The 20,723-nt window shown below is 50.7% G+C and overlaps 1 protein-coding gene across 4 annotated transcripts in view; it reads left to right on the forward strand.

Moving 5' to 3' along the window:
- Positions 1-1,398: 1,398 nt before the first annotated feature.
- Positions 1,399-20,723, forward strand: part of LOC127009367 (uncharacterized) — a 48,025-nt gene continuing 28,700 nt past the window's right edge. Inside the window, exon 1 of one of the 4 annotated variants that reach the window (XM_050882389.1) lies at positions 1,399-1,563. In XM_050882389.1, coding sequence (XP_050738346.1) covers positions 1,532-1,563 — 32 coding nt within the window. In that variant the 5' untranslated portion in view covers positions 1,399-1,531. Of the gene's footprint in view, positions 1,572-8,066; positions 8,893-20,723 lie in introns of those variants that run through there. The other 3 variants (XM_050882387.1, XM_050882386.1, XM_050882385.1) reach the window with 3 other exon arrangements.

Consider the following 20,723-nt stretch of genomic DNA (forward strand, 5'->3'; position numbering starts at 1 on the left):
TCCAACGGGTTAGGCTGCTGCATGAATACCAGGTGGGGAGGGACTGGCGGCGGTGTGGGTGATAGGAGAGAGAGAGAGAGAGTGTAGAGGGGAGAAGTAGGCATTGGAATGAAGGAAGAGGGAGCAGCGGAGAGCAGATGAGTGTGGAATAATTACTTCAGGAGCGGCTTGTGGGGCTGGAGGTGTGGAGGGGCGGTGGTAATGGCAGTGGTGGTGTGGAGGGCAAGTGGTGGTTTAGGTCGTGTGGAGGGCGAACAGTAGGGGTGGAGTTGTTGAGGGTGGATGGTTACAGTAGGGTTGTCGGGGTAGGTGGAGTGGGTGGAAGTGTTCAGGGTGGGTAGTTAGGAGAGGTTGTGGGGGTTGGGAGGACGCATGACAGGCATGATTCGTGGCATCGTCGCCTCGGAGACTGTGTGGCCTCCAGCGACCTCGCCCTGACCTTGCCCCGCCCGGAGGTCACCAGCAAATGGTATGGCTGTGCTGAGGGTCGGCACGAAGCCCGCCATGCAGCGACCTCTCCGGCAGGGCTCAGCAAGGCCCACTCTCCGCCCTGCCAGCCGCCGCGCCCGCCAATCCGTGCCGGTGCATTGCTACATTGGCGGGGCTATTTTAATCCGTTGTGTTCGCCGTGTCCCTCGCCCCCCGCATTAATACACCACTAATGATAGCCGTCGGGGCCTCCCTGCTGCGGCCAACCTCCAAAACTTCTGACGATGCAGACGCTGGCGCCCCTCGGCTGCCCGCGGGTGTCCACTGGCTACTGACGTGGCTGTAGGACACTCCTGCTGCTAGCCGTACACACACACACACACACATACACACACACACACACACACACACACACACATCTCCAGTCCTCTTTATCGACTTATTTTTTGTGTGGTTTGTGTGTGTGTGTGTGTGTGTGTGTGCGCGCAGTGAAGGTTGTTGAGGTCACCACTGGAGCGCCAGCCTGGAGATAGTTACACATCATTTGTCTCCACTCAATTACTCTGGTGGCTCCGAGCTGCGTTTATATAGCTTCGTTAACGTTGAGGCTCATTTATACGTGGCTGAAATGAGGGATGGGAGTGTGTGTGTGTGTGTGTGTCGAGAGCAGTGAGTAGTCTTCTGTAATAATAATAATGATGATAATGAATAAGGTGATAGTGGTAATAGTGGTTGTAGTAGAAGTAGTAGTAGTAGTAGTAGTTACGAGTATAATAAGACCGCTTTAATAAAGTACGTAGTAGATGATTCCCCTTATCAGCCGTAATGTCCCGGCCCCGAGATAGAGCTTCGGGGTTCCTCACTGGTCCAGGGCGGTGACAGGAAATAGATAACCACTTTCTTGTTTACTTCGAGCGGCCATCCACCTGTCCCTCCCTTACCCCTCCCCTCCCTCCCTCCGTCCCGCCTCTCCCGCTGCAGGGCTTCCCGTGCTGGCTGTGCCCTTGCGCCTCCCGTGTTGTGTCGGCTTTACTGTGCTCCCTCACGCCTTATTGGTGACACTGCTTAGGTAACGCGCGGTGTTTTATGCCGTGTGAAGGCCATGACGGAGGTACTGCCCTTCTGCGGCCTGGGGTGAGCGGGTATATAATCATTTGCTTCTTTGCCTCTTATGCTATATTTGTTACAGCTTGCTTTTATTCGTTTGAGGGGTCGTTGTGTGGATGTGGGTGGGTGGGTGGGTGTGAAGGGTTGGGTTGTGGTGGTGGTATTTGTGGTGCTGTTGAGGTGATGGTGCGCACAAGGAGATTTTTTCGTGGTGGGAAGAAAAAGGAGGTGCTGGAGGGGGCTGAGTGTACGTGGTGGGGGAGAGGGTGGAGAGGGGAGGTATTGAGAGAGGGGAGTGCTCGGGGTAATGAAGAGAATGAGGGAGACTTGAATGTGTTTGGTGATGATGAAGGTAAAGAGTGTGTGTGGAGGGGGAGAGGGGAGGTAGTGAAAGAGGGGAGTGCTCGGGGTAATGAAGAGAATGAGGAAGACTTGAATGTGTTTGGTGATGATGATGGTAATGTGTGTGTGTGGAGGGGGGGGGGATGGGGGAGGCGTGTGGCGTGCGGCGGGGCAGGTAAGCAGGTATGGGAGGGGCGGCGGGGCAGGTAGGCAGGTATGGGAGGGGCGGCGGGGCAGGTAGGCAGGTATGGGAGGGGCGGCGGGGCAGGTAGGCAGGTATGGGAGGGGCGGCGTGCCTCGGGTGAAGGATGCGCAACAGGATTCCGTCGTTATTTCGCTGAGAGGTTGTTACGTTTTTTCTCTTCTTTTTTAATCACGCCGCTCTTCTTTCAAGGGAACGACTCTGCATGGCATCCCAAGGCCAAGGTGACATCATTGTTTTGCTTTTTTCTCTCTGTGCAGTAAAGTTTATTCGGTCAAAAGCACTTTCTTCTATTAGGGAAACTCCTCAAGTATATTTTTAAAGGGAGGGACTTCGAGATTCCAAGGTGAAAGTGCCATCATTGTGTTCTCGTTCCTTCATGTTGACGTTCTCTGGCAGTTGTTGTTTTTTTTTCCGTGTGTGTGTGTCATTGTGTTATATTTTCTTAATGTGGACGATCTTTAGTTTTTTTTTTTTTCACAGCAGAGGAGACAGTGCAAGGGCGTAAAAAAAAAAAAAAGAAAACAATAATGAAAAATAAGCCCGCTACTTACTGCTCCTGAATAGAGTAGAGTGGCATCATTGTGTTATCTTTTCTTATGTGGACTTTCTTTAGCTATTATCATGTCATTGTGCTCTCTTTTCTCTCTATGGACGTTCTTCAGCTTTTTTTTTTTTTTTTTTTTTTTATTTTGTGTGTGTGTGTGTGTGTGTGTGTGTGTGTGTGTGTGTGTGTCGTCATTGTGTTCTGTCTTAATATATGTGAGCGCTTTTCAGTTATTTCTTTATTCATTTTTTAGTCCCATCACTGTGTTCTCTTTTCTTCATGCGTACGCTCTTCTGCTATTTTTTCGGTGCCTCGCTATTTCTTTATTCTTTTCACCCTGTCTGCGCCGCTCGTCACCTTGAGATGACTTGAGTCGGTGAACTGTGACGAACAGGTTCAATGCCGCTACAAACCTGGGCTGCCTTCATGTCCACTTAGCCAGCCTCAGTTCAGCCAGCAGTGTGAGGACGCCACGCTGGGTACGTTGATGCTCCTCCCCTACCCACGGGAAGCTCTCTACTCACAGCGACTCAGGAATTTAATCGCAGCGGGGCGTGAGTGACAGCTGCGAGGTCGTTCCGTCGTAAAATACCTCCCGTGTGAATGTGCTGAGCTTTCGGGTTCGTTGTCAGTCAGTTCTTACTCGAGTGCTTCCCTTGTGCCTGGGAACCGTTAGGGGAAGTCAAGGCGAGAGGAAGGCAAGCTGCATGACTCCAATAACACGGCTCTTAATAACAATAACATCACGAAACTTCGCACAATGGTCTGAACGTGAAGCAAAAACAGATTTATGCACCCGCTGTCCTCGCGTGCCTGCGCCGCGGAGCTTTTTCTAATATATGGCGAGGAAGCTGTTATTAGAATTATCCCTCGCGGCCTTAACTCACCCTCTTGCATGATGTGTGTCCGGCGGTTTGGTTGGGAAGGCGGTGCGGGTGTACTGTGTGTGTGTGTGTGCGAGTATGTTGAAGGAGGGAGGAATAAGGGTGTGTGTGTGTGTGTGTGTGTGTGTGTGTGTGTGTGTGTGTGTGTGTGTGTGTGTGTGACAGGGAAGAAGAGGAAGGGTATGTCAACATTTGCGTGCACCAACACTCTGCCTTCATGAGAATCTGGCAGTTATGTTTGAGTGGCGGTGCGGGTGTACTGTGCATTGTGTGTGTGTGTCTGTGTGTGTGTGTGTATGTGTGTGTGTGTGTGTGTGTGTGTGTCAAGAAGCTGGCAGCACCCCCACTCCACCTTCCGCGTCCATCCTTGAGTGGTGAGTACTTCCCTCGCCGCTGCCTCAACATGGGACGTGCCCGAGGCTCCCTGCGGGTGTGAGGACTCGTTGTAGCGCGCCCAGGCGGGGATATTGACTCAGTAAATCGAGGTGGTGAAGGCGACGCCCTCAGCCTGAGAGGCCCCATTGAGGTGCCCGGCCGCAGCTGTGCCCGAGCTGCCCCACGTCCGCCACTCACCGCCTGGGTTTCCCTCATGAAAAGACCTGAACAGTCACCCGCACAACCGCTCTCTCCTCCACCTCCTTTTTATCCTCCTCCTCCTCTTCCCCCTCCTGTACCGCCGCTGGGTCTCACAACAGTGTATTTTTACCCTTTCTCTTTCACGACATTTAGCAGCGTCCAGAGGTTGACATTGTTCCGAGCCGCGACATGATAACGAGCGCACGTTTGTTCTAAGTCTTTTAAATATTTCATGATGCGGAGAATGGAATGAAGTCCCTACTTGTCCCATATTTGGAAACTTGTTCTGTGGATGCCTGCCTCCTCGTGTGTGTACGTGTGTGTGTGTGTGTGTGTGTGTGTGTGTGTGTGTGTAGCTACCTAGAGGTCATGAACATATCAGGAACAGAAGCAAACAGGAGCCGCGGTCACTCTGGCAATCACGCTGCAACAGACCAACGCTAAAAAAGAAAGACCATTGTGTGTTTAGAGTCGACCCTGGGAGGAGGAGGAGGAGGAGGAGGAAGAAGAAGTAGAAGAAGAAGAAGAAGAAGAAGAAGAAGAAGAAGAAGAAGAAGATAAAAATAGGAAAAGAAGAACAAGAACAAGAAGAGGAGGAAGAAAAGATAAGAAGGAAGGCAAGGGGAAGCAACTACCAGGAAGCAGAAACGAGCGTGAAGATAAAAATAGGAACAACAAAAATACGAACAAAACGATGATGATGGAGTTCAAGGGGAAAAAATGGTGGGGGAGAAGCGAAGCAGCAGGAGGAAGAGGAGCCGGGCGGGGGAGGTTTCATTTTTCAGATATTGCCCAACAAGGCGTAACTAAACGGTGTGCTGAACATCCCGCTTTGTGATCACCTTGATTTATTTGCTCGTGTATTCAACATTTTTTTATATTCTCCATTTTGCCTTCTTATTCTTCCTTTGTTAGCTCAGCGGTGAGGTGGGAGTTTTGCGTAAGGAAATGTTAAAAGAGAGAATAAAGGCTTTACATGTACCACCCGGAAATTGAGGCTCTTGTGTGATCTTTTTGGTGCCGAGAGCATGATTCTGTGTTTTTGAAGTTGTGTTTTGAGGGACAGGATCCAGGGTTGTGATATGTGAAGGAGACGGAAAACTGTTATACGAGAGATTAAGAAAACTTCACAGGACGCTGTTTCCTAATCAAGCATAACAAGTTGCTGATATAATTTTTACAGCAACTGAAGCAACTCAAATGCAGAAACAAAAGACAGAAGCCCGCTAAGCGTTCCTCCACGCAAGAGAACAGAATGAGTAGCCACAAGATAAGGTCAATATCGATCTAGAGGTGCCTTGACACTTCCCACCAGAGAGAGTTCAAGTCGTAGGAAGGAGCAAAATGTAGCAAAATCATAAAATCTTAATCTGAGGCCGTAAATTCTTGATGATATTCCGTCATCGAAACACGGAAATATTGGACTAAGTGGAGATTTTTTTTAAGCATAAACGCAAATAAACAGGGAAAGGGAACTCACTCGGCTTAACGTTACCTTAGAATAATAATTAGTGTATACGTGCAGGGTTGTGGGTGAGCTGTTCTGGGAAGGCGAAGTGAAGGTGAGGTAAGACTGTGTTGCATGGTCTGTCTGTCTGTCTGTCTGTGTATACGTGAATCCCTGTTTGTAAAGATCAGGTTGGGCGACTCGCACGACCAACCAGTGTCTGTGTGTGTGTGTGTGTGTGTGTGTGTGTGTAAAGACGTATAGATGGAAGTCATTTGGGTTGTAGTCTGGGTTTGAGACACCTCCCCTCCCCTCTTAACCCCTCTTCTCTCTCTCTCTCTCTCTCTCTCTCTCTCTCTCTCTCTCTCTCTCTCTCTCTCTCTCTCTCTCTCTCTCTCTCTCTCTCTCTCTCTCTCTCTCTCTCTCTCTCTCTCTCCTCCCCTATCAACCCCTCTTCACACTTCTCCCTCTTCTCTCTCTCCTCTTCTTCCCTCCTCTTAACCCGTCTCTTTCTCTCCTCTCCCTCTTCTCTCTCTCTCTTCTTCTCAACCCCTCTTTCTTCCTCTCAACCCCGCTTCCTCTTCTCCCTTTTTTTTCTCTCTCTCCTGTTCTCTCCTCTTAAGCCCTCTTTTTCCCTCATTTAACCCACCAACGTAGAAGTAACATGACCCGCCTCGGCAGTCACTTATCTCCCCTCGGTGACCTCCCCCTCAGCCAAGGTCATCCCGGAGGTCACACTCGCTACTCCGGCGGGGGATTTATCGTGTTTTTAGAGGCTCGGGGCGGCGGTGCGTCGTTGATCTTGCTCGCCTTACTGTAATACCGGAGAAGCGGGAGTATTTTTGTACCCTGAGAGCCATAGAGAGTGTAGTATCTCTCTCTCTCTCTCTCTCTCTCTCTCTCTCTCTCTCTCTCTCTCTCTCTCTCTCTCTCACTGCGTCACGTGGCTTATATAAGTGAGCGCCCCACTTTGCCACGCACTTAACGACTCATTAGTGATGGCGATAATATAAATAGTAATAATAACAATAATAATGGTAATGACAGTGGTAGTAATATGAGGAGGAGGTGGAGGAGAGAGTGAAGAGAAAGGAAGAAAAAAATATACGCATGAGGAAGCACCGTGGAGAGGTCGTGTGTGTGTGTGTGTGTGTGTGTGTGTGTGGCGGTAATGAGATGACCATTCACGGTTATTGGACACTGAGCGTTCGTTGGTGGAGCGTCGGCCGCGGTGATAATGACAAATAATTGGTAAGTCACGGTATTATCATCGTTGTTGCTGTTTTTTATTATCATTACTAGAAGGAGAAAGTACGAAAAGTGAAGCCGGATCAAATGTCGTCGCCCTTTGGTATTATGTGTCATTATTATTTGTTATTATTATTGTTGATATTGTTGATATTGTTTATGTATTTATTGTTTCTGCTCATTTTCATTCTACTATAACACCTAAACTACACTGCTGCCACTACCATACTACTACTACTACTACTACTACTACTACTACTACTACTACTTCTTCTTCTTCTTCTTCTTCTTCTTCTTCTTCTTCTTCTTCTTCTTCTTCTTCTACTACTACTACTACTACTACTACTACTACTACTACTACTACTACTACTACCACCACCACCACCACCACTACTTCTACAACCTACTTCACCACCATCACCAGAACCACAAACCAACACAAACACAAGACCAGCTAGTACTCAAAGGAACCAGTAGGCCGAAAGTTAACGGAATGTAAAGTAAACGACGATACAAAAGGCTAGACACACACACCTACCTACTTACTTACTTACGGTCGAGGGGGGGGGGGGGGGGAATTAGGTCCTGATGGTGTCAAGGCGGCGAGGTCAAGGCGCGGGTACTTTCATCCCCGCAATATTTTTTTTTTTTTTTCCTGACCTTGTTGCTTCATTATGATTTTACCTCGTTTTGCGTTCTTTTTGTTTCGATTGTGTAATTTGGTCTGGATCTTGTCATGGAGGGGGGGTGGAGGGAGGAGGCGTAAGTCATGTCTGTGTGTGTGTGTGTGTGTGTGTGTGTGTGTGTGTGTGTCGGCGTATTCCTCTTAGCCGGGCACCATCTCCAGCAAGGCCACTCACCACACTCATTCATTACCAAGTTTGGGCTCCCCGTCCCTCTAACTCCCCCTCTCTCCTGCTTCTCCCCTCCTCGCCACCATGCCTCTTCCTTCTCACTTCTACACCCTCCAAATCTTCCCCCACCCACTCTCTCCTTTTTCTGCCCTCGTCACCATGGTCCCCTTTCCCTCCCTCTCTCTCCCTTATGTTGTTGCATCCCTTTACCCCTTCCTTCTCCCCCGTATCCCTCCCCTCCCTTGACCACTCCCGTTGCAACACCCCCCCTGCAGCCTGCCTCTCACCAGGTACCGGAAGGCCGCTCTCATGGCCATCTCTCCGCCGCCTATGCATCGCCGCGCCGCACCAGGGCCACCACCACCACGCCTGCACCTCGGATGGCCCTCTGCCAAGTGCCCCCGGCCCGCAAAGTTTCACCCAGAGAATGCCGGGGTGTTTTCACTTGCAGGGAAATGTCTTTGTGTTGTACTCAAACCGATCGTATTTGGGCGGTGAGGACCGTGTTGCGCGGGGTGGCAGGGGAGTCTCGGTCTCACGGAGGTGCCAAGGAGTGCCACGGAGGAGCGTGCGAGGAAGACAGCAGCTGATAAAGCCTAAACAGTGTGAGCCAACCGCGAGCCAGCTAGTCTTGGCTGGTGTAGCGGCGGCGCGGTCCCAGTTTTCTCCACAGTGAGCCCAGTCAGCTGCCTCGGCACGGCTGGTGGTTGGTAGTGTTCATCGGGCGGCTGTGTTGTGCTGACGTGCGATCAGTCGCTCTGCGCGGTGGGCCGTGTGCCGCGCAAGCCCTCGTGTGTGTTGGCGGTGGGATGCCAGTGTTAGTGTCTTATGGTGTGAGTCTACACCCTCCCTGCAAGCCACTGTCCACCCAGCAGCCCTACAGCAGGCGGTGATAGTCCTTGATCCACCTGGCTGGCTCTCCACCATGTATGCAGCCGCCACGCGAGAGATTCTGGGCTAGCATCACGGAGTCTGTACTACTGTAGTGAGGGCCGAGTGTGTGGCGGTGTCATGTGTTCGTGAGGGTGTGTGAGGGCAATGAAGTATAGTAAGGAGAATTCCCCTAGCGGGATGTTGGTGCCACTGGAATGCAACAACCCAAACATACTGATGAAGGGCGACAAGAACGTGGCCGCGGCCCGCGCCCTCCAGAAGGAGCGCCGCAAGAACAAACGGCGCGAGAAGGAGAACCTGTGGAAGAGGAATAACCTCAGGAATGCCATGCAGGAGCCCATCGTCATGCACTACCCAGCAAGGTAAGAAAGCCCGCCACGCCTACCGCTCTCCCCCGCACCAACCGTCCCGCAACATTAGGTGACCTTCCACGGTGTCCTGTGAACCGCAACTGTTCATTCTTACGGATAGAGGCTCGGTGATGATAGAAAAGTTCCATGAATTAGGGATAGTCTCGAAGGAAGGTCAGGGGCGTGGAGCGCAAGAACGAGGCGTGACTTGGCCCTTATACGGCATAATGGCCTGCTTAAGAGCCTGAGAATATCACTGTAAGGGCGAAAGGCGGACACGCTCGCTGGTGGCCGGGCACGTCGAGGGAGTGGGAGGAAAGCAAGCACCCGTGGGAAGCGTGCATGGGGCAGGAGGAGTCGTGCCCTCGCCCATGCCGACGTTGTGGGCTGGACGCGTCAATGTGCAGATAAGAAACGTCACTTTTTGTGATGGAGACTTAAGCAGAATGTCAAGACCCGTGGCGGTGCGTGTGTTCTTACTGAGAAGGACAATACGAGATCTTTATATAGGTAAATTTCAGGCCAGGATCACAACCACGCCCCTGCCCTCGCCGCCCCCACCCTGAGTGAGAGGCGAGGGTCAGGCAGGTCACCAAGGGGAAAGTCTCAAGCATGCTAGCACGGAGCGAGGGGAGGGAGGGAGGCTGGGTGAAGGGGACGCAATAACATCTTAGTTTCTTCTTAAGAATGTGAGACTGCAAACTTGTAGAACCAGTAAGGGAGGGAAAAGAATGAGGGAGTAAAGGACACGGGAGAAACGATTACACAGAGAGAGAGAGAGAGAGAGAGAGAGAGAGAGAGAGAGAGAAGGAGGGGATGTGCTAGTCTATATATCCTTCATCACATTCTTTCGCCCCCTCCCTCCCTCCTTCCCTCCGCCCACGCGTATCGTTAATTAAACACCCATTCATTCATTAACGTGCCTTTCCTTCCTTCTCCACACTTGCTTTACCCGGTATTCACTCAACTGTTTTCCTCCTTCCGTTACCTTCTTTTTCTTCTTTATTTAATTAACACGTCTTCTTTGCATACACTTCCCCGGCATCACCTAACAGTTTTCCTTCCGCTTCTTTCTTCTTCGTTTATTATAGTTTTTTTATTTTTCTCTCTCTCTCTCTTATATTTACCTGCCTTGCCTAACGTTTCTTTTCTTTTCCTAGTTCCTCCTCGTCGTCGTTCGTCAGTCAGTCCTCATCCGCCGTGGCTGCAGCGCCTTCCCTTATTTTGTAATCTACTCGCCTTTGTCCCTCTCTTCTCGGCCGCTCTCTCTTGCATAACGCTGGACATTCTCTCCTCCTCCTTCTCTCTCTCTCTCTCTCTCTCTCTCTCTCTCTCTCTCTCTCTCTCTCTCTCTCTCTCTCTCTCTCTCACACACACACACACACACACACACAGAACCACAAAGGAGAGAGAGTTCTGATGAGGTTTTATGGGGATCGGAGGAGGCTGCAAGGATATGAGGCATGGAAAAAAGCCAGAGAGAGAGAGAGAGAGAGAGCACACCACACTCACATCCGCCTACCATACTTAAAGTGAAGGCCTTGGCTCAGCGTGGCTCTCGGGCGGCTGCGTGTGGTAAGGTAGAGAGGGAAGGAAGGAAGTGTCGGGCTGCTGCAAGGCAAGGCTGACTGCTAGCTGGACGGCCTGGCAGCTGCGGGTCCGCCACGTCCACAAGACCCACGCCGATGTTGAGGCTTTGTTATAGAGGCGAGGCAGGTGTGTGTGTGTGTGTGTGTGTGTGTGTGTGTGCATCAGAGCCCAGTTATTCCGGTTTCTGTGCCTTAAATAACTATCCTGTTGTGTCATTGTTTCAGTAGTACTTTTTTGTTGTTTTTTCCTGTTTTATGTTGTAATGGTATCCTTCGACATTCAGAGAGAGAGAGAGAGAGAGTTTATTTTTGAGCTCAGTTGCTGATCTCCACTCGATAACACTTACTTGACGACTTGAATGCTAAAAAAAAGTGTGTCCAGAATAAAAATGATAACCAGTGCACCAGCCAGCAAAGTGTGGACAAGAAAGGCATCGTCGTGTTGAAGTCATGCACACCTTCGATATTTCTATTTACCTGTCAGATTTTTTTTTTCTTTTTACTCTTAAGTCCTTGTTGCTTATGTTTATACTGTCCCCGCCTACCTATATAATGTACCCTTGGCCGCTCCCTCGTGTGTGTGTGTGTGTGTGTGTGTGTGACGCGCAACAACTTGTATAATGATGCATGATGATATATTACAACTGGAGGGACAATGTTCTCCTTTTATTTGAGTTAGTGGCACATGATATTATTGGCTTTATTTATGGAGCTCGGTTGTTCGTTTGCTTTTGTCTGTTTCTCTTGGTGTTCAGTTTCTCCCTTTGTTCCTTTTGTTGAAGCTATTCCTATCTATCTATCTATCTATTTATCTATCTAACCTCGTATTACTAACATCTTTATCTTCCTGTATGTTTATGTACCTGCTTATTACATCTATCTTACCGCATTATCTTCCTGCTAGCTTACCTATTTACCTTTTTACCTGCCTATCTACCTATCAGACTATATTTGAACTACATATCTAATCTATTTATATACTTCTATTATCTTTGTTTGTTTGTTTGTGTGTGTGTGTGTGTGGTTTATGGTTTCGTTGTTGCCGACTGGGACCCAAGTGGAGGATTGTCTCACGATGATCAGGCGGCGGGCGAGTGAACGTGGCCGGCGGGGAAAGGGTTGGGCCGCGCCGCGTGTGTGCTGCTCCCTCAGCCTCCCACGACTGCCGTGTTGCTGGCGGGCCCACGTCACTCCCTTGTTTGCTCTGCTCTGCTCTCTCTCTCTCTCTCTCTCTCTCTCTCTCTCTCTCTCTCTCTCTCTGAATGTCGTGGAAGTATGTATTTCGTCTTCTTCTGCTTGTTCTTGTTTTTCCTCATCCTTTCGATTTCTCATTCTTCGTTTTCTTTGTTTTTTTTGTTTTTGTCATCTTGTTTCTTCGTAAATTACTCCTTAATTTTATCCTACTTTTCTTATTGTTATTATTCCTCTTTTACGTCATCCTCTTCTCGTTATCTTTTTTTTTTACTTTTTTTCTTCTTTTTCTTCTACTACTTTTTCATCATTTTCTTATTTTTCATCATCATTATTTCTTTTTCTTTCTCCTCCTCCTCCCCCTTCAGACAGCGCGTGCTGATATAAGGCATACTTGCTCACCTGACATTCCCAGGTGTCACATAAAATATCAAAACAACAGTCGACTGGCCGCCCTGAACCTGCTATTTTTTTACTGTACAGCGGGGGGGATACGTTTGTTGATCTCCATTTGTCCTCCGTAACACATTATTATTATTATGTTGTTGTTGTTGTTGTTGATAGTAATGGCAAAAGTGATGTGTGTGTGTGTGTGTGTTTTGTGCGGCAGAGTCAAGTTCTTGTTGACATTGAGGAGAAGCAGTAGAGGTGTCGGTATGGTCTCCCCTTCTCCCCTCCCCTCATCTCTCTCGCTCTCGCTCTCACCTGCCCGCCATATTAGAAGCGTGGGACATGCAGGAGGGCACGTCAGGAGGCCCGGCGGCAGGAAGGAAAGACATGGAGGGCAACGCAAACATCATCGTCATCATCATCCGTAGCAGCAACAGCATGAACATGGAAGCGGAGAGGAAGTCTTTTTTTTTTTTCTCCTGTTTTTCATCATTATTCATGTTTAAGGAGAAGGTCGGTCATGAAGGTGCTGAAGATGTGTGTGTGTGTGTGTGTGTGTGTGTGTGTGTCGTGACCAACGCTTCTACTGGCCACAACGTCTCCAGCTTCCCACGCCTTTTTCTTTCTTTTTTATAGCATCCCGCCGCCCTCCCACACTGTCGCGGGCCCCATCAAGTCCTCTTTACCCCGAGGCACACACTCAATTGTTTTTTAACTCCCCGTAATTGAGCGGGAGGCGTGGGAGGTGCGCAGTGTGGTCTTGGGTCACGGCGGGAGGCACGGAGGGAGTGGTGGTATATTTGTCTTTGTCGGCGGTGATGTAAGCGACCTGAGGGCAGCCGCGGTGAATGTGTGCTGCTTGGCCTCCACCTCCGCCCCGTCCATAGCCACTCCCCTGAGGCTGACCTGCTTTGTGGCCGAGGAATGCATAAGTCAGTATAGCGGTGTTGTAAAAAGTAGTAAGCGTCGCGTCATGGTTTGGGAAAAGTGTCTTACTGATACAAAACAAGAAAAAAGGGAAGTGTCTACTGGCCCACATTATGTCTTTGTGCGTGTGTCTGTGTCAGTCTCCTTTGAAAGATTGGGTGTGTGTTTGCGTGGCAGCTTATGTGTATATGGAGTACGTGTGTCTGGTTATGTGTGCACTTTCCGTGGGCCAATACAAGGGTGGGGGAGGCTGGCAGTGCATTACCATGTGTAAAATGTGTCGAATGTGTTACAGGTGGGCTGCCAGACTTGCACAGGAATATTCATGTCGCAGTGTGTGTGTGTGTGTGTGTGTGTGTGTGTGTGTGGCGCGAGGCATATTTTTACAAGTAACCGCTCATGCAAAAAAGCTGCAGCATGCTGGGCCGCGTGCCCCTCCGTGCCCCTCTCCCCACGCCTGCCCTTGACTCCCACTCGCCCGCGGTGCGCGCCGCCTCCCTCCCTTCCTCTTCGTTCAAACAGGTTGTTGCGGCTGGTTCAGAAAAAGAGAGTTGGCTTTCCGGTACATATTTGAACGTTAGCTAAGTAATGTTTGTTGATTCAAGAAATCAGATAAAGGCTTGCCGCCCTTGTTTCCCCGTCAGGTTGTGAAGGTGTTGGCCGTCTTGTGCACCAGTGAAAGGGTCGTAGGTAGAGATGCCCTGCCCGCGGAGGGCACGTGAGGGCGGGAACAGCCCTGAGGTGCGGCCGGGAACCACCCAGGAAAAGTTGGTGGCGCTGCGGGCAGCTGCCCGAGGCTGCCCCGGAGTTGCCTCTCACGTCAGCCCGTCGTGGGCCAGCACCACCGCCTTCTAGGGCAACATAGCACGCCTGCGCCGCCTCCACCGTTGTCTGACGAGGCAAACCAGACACACAGACTCTGCCGCGTTCTATCAGTGTCTGGCCCTCCTCGCTGACCTTCACTCGGCCATTCACAATTTAGGTTCCGGCCGCCAGCTGGAGGGCACCTGGGCTCAGAGTGAGGAGTCCAGAGTGGCCCCACCTTCCGTCTGTCTTATATTTCCCACACTCCTCACACCCACCCTGATCCTGCTCCTCACATCTCCTTTCCACCCTCGGCAGCTGAAGTCGAAACAAATAGGGACGCACGCGCCGTGCCGCAGCTGACGGTCCTCCCTGGAGTGCTTTTTCCGACTCGTCCTGTTGCTGAAAGTGCGATTGCGTCGACGAGAGCAGCGCTGATCGTCGGTGCTCCTCGCGGAGTGAAAGTCTGCCGGCGAGCATGGCGCGTGAAGCTGCTCGTTATGACCGCTGGTTACGTCCTGAGTTGAGTGGTCGGCAGGGACGAAAAAAGGTTAGGTAACAGAGGGAAGAAAGAGCCGCCGGGGGTACACACCTGCGGCTGTTGCGAAATAAGGCAGGTGTGGGGCGCTTTGTGTCTTTCCTTCCGTCCTGTGCTGCGGTGGAGGGCAGGTGTGGGCCGCGGCGGGGGTGTTGTGGGGGGCGGGATGGCAGGCTTGGGGACGGAGGCTTCGGCGGCGAGGGATGGAGGCCCTCAGGTGTAGGTCGAGATGAAGGTTTTGTGGAGATTTCAGGTTTGCCGATTAATTATTGAGCATTAAGGTTGGGTACTTAGGTTAGTGTGTCACCGGTGCCGGGAGGCGGGGACCGAGGGGGAAGGGCAGAAAGGGGAGGGGTGAAAGAAGGGTGTCGCCACGCCACCATCAGCATTGCGTGGCACCTGTGATGCCGCTCAGCTCAGGCACTTTCCCGACGCCACGTCCTTTCCCTTTTTACTAAGCGCCACTCCACCCCCTCCCCCTTCAGGCTCGTGCTGCGACCTCCCTCCCCTCTCCCTCTTCCGTCACTCCTGCTGGCTGTTCCCCCTCCCCCCCCTCCCCCCGCCTCTCCACCCGTAGATAGCAGTGCCAAGAACCCAAATATGGAGTGAATGTTTCCGCCTGTGTGTGTGTGTGTGTGTGTGTGTGTGTGTGTGTGTGTGCGCGCGTACGTGTCTGTGTGTGTGTGAGAGAGAGAGAGAGAGAGAGAGAGAGAGAGAGAGAGAGAGAGAGAGAGAGATAACTCGTGATGCCAAATAAGATGAGGCGCGTGTGACCCCCACCACGTGCCCCTCTCCCCTCACCCTATCCCCCCCCCCAGCACCACCGCCCGCACAACAGTTACGCAGCGCCGCCGAGGAACCTAATAAGCCGAGGAAGGAACTAAGTAGTGGGGAGGGGGGTGGAGGGGGGAGGGAGGGAGGAGGAGGAGGGTAACAAGGGAGCGGGTGAGGGTGGGGGGGGTGACGAGGAAGTCTGCACCGTCGAAGTACTGTGTGTGTGTCTGTGTGGGCGGCCTTGGTAGCGGTGAGGGGGTGAGGAATGGGGGCGGGTCAGGAGAAGGCACTAGCAGGAACGCCATTCAACTTCATTCATTCAGGCGCAATCACTATCTTCACTATTATTATTATCATTATTATTATTATTATTATTATTATTATTATTATTATTATTATTATTAGTGGTGGTGGTGGTGGTGTCGTTATCATCATTAGTTGCAATATAGCATTAGTATTATCTCATTTACCTTTCACTTCTTCTCTTCCCCCTCCTCCTCCTCCTCCTCCTCCTCCTCTTCTCTAATTAGAATTCTTCCTTCATTTCACCTCTCTCCTCTTTTCCTTTCCCACTCTTCCTTCTCTTCTTCCTGTTCCTCCTTTTCCTCTTCTAGTGTTTATCCCTCTCCACTTCCTGCTTCACCTCTCTCGTCTTTTCCTCTTCCTCCTCCTCCTCCTCCTCCTCTTCTCTTATTAGCATTCTTCCTTCATTTCACCTCTCTCCTATTTTCCTTTCCCACTCTTCCTCCTCTTCTTCCTGTTCCTCCTTTTCCTCTTCTAGTGTTTATCCCTCTCCACTTCCTGCTTTACCTCTCTCCTCTTTTCCTCTTCCTCCTCCTCTTCTCTTATTAGCATTCTTCCTTCATTTCACCTCTCTCCTATTTTCCTTTCCCACTCTTCCTCCTCTTCTTCCTGTTCCTCCTTTTCCTCTTCTAGTGTTTATCCCCCTCCACTTCCTGCTTCACCTCTCTCCTCTCTTCATCTTCCTCCTCCTCCTCCTAGTCGTTATATTTCCTCTCAGTAACCTTCCTTCTTTCAATCCCTCGTCTGTCCATCTTTCAGCCAGCAAACCTTTCACACCACCTTTAGAAGAAAAATAATAATGGCAGCAAAAAAAAAACGGCCGTACACGTCTAACCTCTCTGCCTGTCCATCAACCAGCCAGCCTGTCGGTCCTGTATTAACTTCCTGTCTGTAACCTTCCTTCTTTCAATCCCTCACAGTCTTCCTTCTTTCCCCCCATCTTCCTTTTCCCTCATTCTTTCCTTCCTCCCTCTTTTCATTTTTAACAGCAAGGGAGGCAGCTCAAGGGCAAAAAGCAGAAAAAACAGCAACAAAAAAGTTCGCTGTACGCTCCTCTGACGTAATAACCCGAACCAGAAGCCAAAAGAGAGGTCAATTTCAATATCGCATCCCATCTAAACACGTAACCAACAACTGACTGACCTGTACGATTATATATTTTTAGGTCGACTCTTATTCTCTCCTTTTTTCTTTCGGGTTCTTGCACCAAAGAGGGCCGGCGGGGTGGAGTGATGAGGTTTCCCGATGCAAGTGTTCCTGTTTAGCGTCCGTGGCTTCGGGCGGGGATGGTCTGCGTTGTTTGTGTGTTGTGTTCCCGTAATTGTCCGCAGTGGTGGTGGTGGTGGTGGTGGTCCGAGGCATTAAGTGTGGTGTTGGCAATCAGTGGTCGTAGCGGTGGTGACGATATGGTTGGTTGCAATGGTCGTTTAGGGGGGACAGTGTATGGTATTAACCGTTAGTGATGGGGAGTCAAATACGGTATTGTTGCGTAGTGGTTGTGGCGGGGGTGACGGTATGGTGGTTGCATTGTAGTGGTGGGGATGCAGTAGTAGTGATGTATGGTGCATGGTTGTGGTGTGGTGTAGTTTTGGTGGTGATTGTGTGGTGTAGTAGTAGTAGTAGTGGTGGTGGTGGTGGTGAATCAGAGAGAGACAGAGAGATAAGGTCCTGATATACTCATGCTGTCTCCGGGAAACGCGAATAAGATAGTCAACTTTATTATCTCTCTGAAAGCGCCTTGTACCCGCCGAGAAGGGGACGCGTATCTCTCCAAGGGGCTTTAAGGCGTCCTCTATTGCCCTCTGTGTCTCGCTCTGCCGCCGAAGGATTCACCTCAAACGCCTGTTGTTACCGTGTTTAAAGGCTGTCTGTTGAGTGAACCTTTATATTTCCTTCTTTTTTTAGTAGCCAATGAAACTTTTGTGCCCTTCAGAACACCTACCTTGCTGCTGCTACGTGTGTGTGTGTGTGTGTGTGTGTGTGTTTAAGGTAAGACTGGTTCTGGCGGTGGTCACTTCCCTGTGAACACTCCCTCTTTATTTCATTCACACGCTACCTTCGTACTCTCTCTCTCTCTCTCTCTCTCTCTCTCTCTCTCTCTCTCTCTCTCTCTCTCTCTCTCTCTCTCTCTCTCTCTCTCTCTCCAACTATCAATCTATCTCTATATCTATCTATCTATGTATATATTTATCTATATCTATGTATCAAGCTGTTACACACACACACACGAGGAAGACGCCAACGAGGAAGAGGAAGAAGGAGCGAACGCAGGGAGCCGAGGGGAGAATCTGGTCTTGTAAACTCCTAAGCCTCGCCGCCGCTGCAAAGGTCTGAGTGGCTCTCGTTGTAGCCCGCAGACCACCCGGAGACCCGCACACCCTCCCACCCACCGGCCCACTCTCGCTGTATTTTTTTTTTTTTTTCTTCCGTGGCGTCGATTTTCCTCTCCCCTGACACTGACCACAAGGAAGAGAGTTTCGGGTAGAGGCTACGGACTAAGGCCATCGAAGCTCATTTGGTAATTAAGTCACGGTAATGACAGGAAGCGCCTCCTCCCCCTGTCATTGTTGCGTAATAGCGGTCATTAGAGAGGACGGCCAGGGCGGAGGGCAGCTCAGGGACCCCACACGCCGTGACACCTGTTGTCGGCTAGCCCTCGAGCCTCACACCTGTGCCGCCCCTCAGCACGCCTCGCCACGACCGTCAAGCAACTTCCTGGCTTCTGTTTATCTTCCATTCCACCGCGTCTGCTCCGGAGGGTCGGGCGTTGTGTGAGACTCGCCCTGCTGCATACAATACCTAATCCCGGCACCCTCGCACGCTGCTATCGACAAATATGTATCCGAACTTATTTAACAGTCTTCCCTCTTCTCGCGGACGTCATTCCCACCTGCTTCTTCCAAACGCGGTGCGCAGTTATGCCCCGCCAGCCTGATTTAGCCTTCTGATGGACCCCCTTCCCTTACGAAGCCTTTTAAGTGCCATTTTTTACTACACTTTACGGTCGTTCCTTAACTTTGGACCATTGACATTCTCCACTTAGTGGCCTCGTCTTATCGTGGGCGGCATCCAAGGCAGTATTTCTTCCTTCCCTATTCCCTCCACTATCGCCTTACAGTCTCGCCTTTCCCTCGCTGCGTCTTGCCGTGGCCAAGGCTGGACGCGGCAGCCCCGAGCCCAGACCTTCACGTTCCATTGTGCGGGTCTAGAGTCGCTCCCTTCGCTCTTGCGTAACGCGGGGCGGCGAAGGGAGATCCGCGTCATGCATTTGTGTCCCTCCCTCGGCGACTTGACAGCGTGCAAGAGACTCAATTCATAGTTCACTTATCAAATCAGACCTCGCCCAGGAGCGTACCAAGTTAGGTTTGCAAGCACCGAGTCTGAGCTGGCCAGGTTGAGGCGTCCTGGTGGGTGTAGTGATGGATTGGTGGGCGGGGAAGGGGGTAAAGGGAGTGGCGAGTGAATAGAGGCGATGTGTGTGTGTGTGTGTGTGTGTGTAATGAGGCGTGTGGTGTGCGGCTGTCACTGTGAAGACTCTGGTGGCAACGCTCGCTAATCAGGAGGCACGTGGCTGAGGGGAGGATACAATTATCAGCTTCCTGTGCACTGGCCTGCCCCGCGTGCTCAGCCCGTACTGCTGCCACCAAACATCCCAGCCCCGCTCGGCACCCCCTCGGCCCTTTAACCCCGCCCGCCTGACACATTTTTACCTTTATTTATAACACCAAACCTTTTTTTTTCACATATCCGCGGCTCGACTTCCTCTGCGTGAGTCAGTAGACACGTCACGGCGGCGGTACAGGTGTTGGGGGCTCGGGTGTTGTTGTGACAAGTGTGGGACGCGTATTGGCAGAGCAGGTAAAAGGTAAACACGTTTAAGGCGAATTGATGGAAACAGGTGTGTGTGTGGGTGAACAGGTGTGTCGGGGCGGCTCGGGTGGTGGTGGTGGTGCTGTAAAATCGTGAGGGTGAGGGGGAAGAGGAGCAGCCCTAAGGTCACGGATTACAAAAGCCTGGAGGTGAGGGGGGAAGGGGGAGGGAGTCAGCCACAAAGGACAGATCGTGACCTGCCCTGCAACGCCGTATCATCTTCGTAGTATGTAGATAATCCCGATGACCTACAGACGCTGGCGCTTCCCTCCCCCTCCCACCACTCTGCGACCCATCGGTGCCTGACGAAGGCTAGACAGACGAGGCGTTGTTCCTGTGGCGGAGGGAAGCTTTGCGTCAGTGCGTGAGGTGGTGGAAGGAAGGCGGCAGGCAAGTCACGTGCAGCAGCAGGAGCTGGGTGTGGGAGGCATGGGGGGTTGGGGGGAGCATCTTGACGGGGCGCTTCGTGACGACCGGCCACCACGGGCACGGGACCCCGCGTCGCCCCATTTCTCGCTGCAGGAAGTCATGGCCGCCGGCTGGGTCGGGGTCACTAAGAACTAGAACCTGTCCGACCGCTCAGCCTTCCTCGTGTGTGTGTGTGTGTGTGTGTACATATATATATATATATATATATATATATATATATATATATATATATATATATATATATATATATATATATATATATATATACACACACACACACACACACACACACACACACACACACACACACTCACACTCAATCACACAGAATCATAAGAACGTAAGGAGTCTACAAGAGGCCGGTTGGCCTATACAAGGCAGCTCCTCTACTCTCAACCCCACCTTACCTCACTATCCATAACTTTATCTTACCTTTTCTTGAATGTATCTATGGTATTGGCACCCACAACATGGCTGCCAAGCCTGTTCCATTCATCTACCACTCTATTGGTGAACCAATTCTTGCCTATGTCTGCTGAATCTGAATTTGTCTAACTTAAAACCATTGCTACGTGTCCTACCTGGCTCTTTTACTACTAAAATCTTATTGACATCCCCTTTATTAAAGCCCTTCATCCATTTATAGACTTCGATCAGGTCTCCTCGCAACCTTCGCCTTTCTAGCGAGTGTAGATTTAAATGCTTCAGTTTATCTTCATAAGGCAAGTTTCTCACCCCCTGAATCATCTTTGTCATCCTCCTCTGTACAGATTCTAACATCTTGATATCCATTCTATTGTAGGGGGACCAGAACTGAACTGCATAATCGAGATGAGGTCTAACTAGTGCTAAGTAAAGCTTTAGGATGACGTCAGCGCTCCTATTGCTCACGCTCCTTGAGATGAAACCCAGTACTCTGTTTGCCCGATTTTTAGCCTGAATGCATAGGGCCCTAGGACGGAGGTCAGCGCTCACTAGAACTCCTAAGTCTCTCTCACACCCAGACCTGCTTAGAGGAGTGTCATTTA

Source organism: Eriocheir sinensis, chromosome 40 (assembly GCF_024679095.1).
Source record: "Eriocheir sinensis breed Jianghai 21 chromosome 40, ASM2467909v1, whole genome shotgun sequence".
Classification (NCBI taxonomy): domain Eukaryota; kingdom Metazoa; phylum Arthropoda; class Malacostraca; order Decapoda; family Varunidae; genus Eriocheir; species Eriocheir sinensis.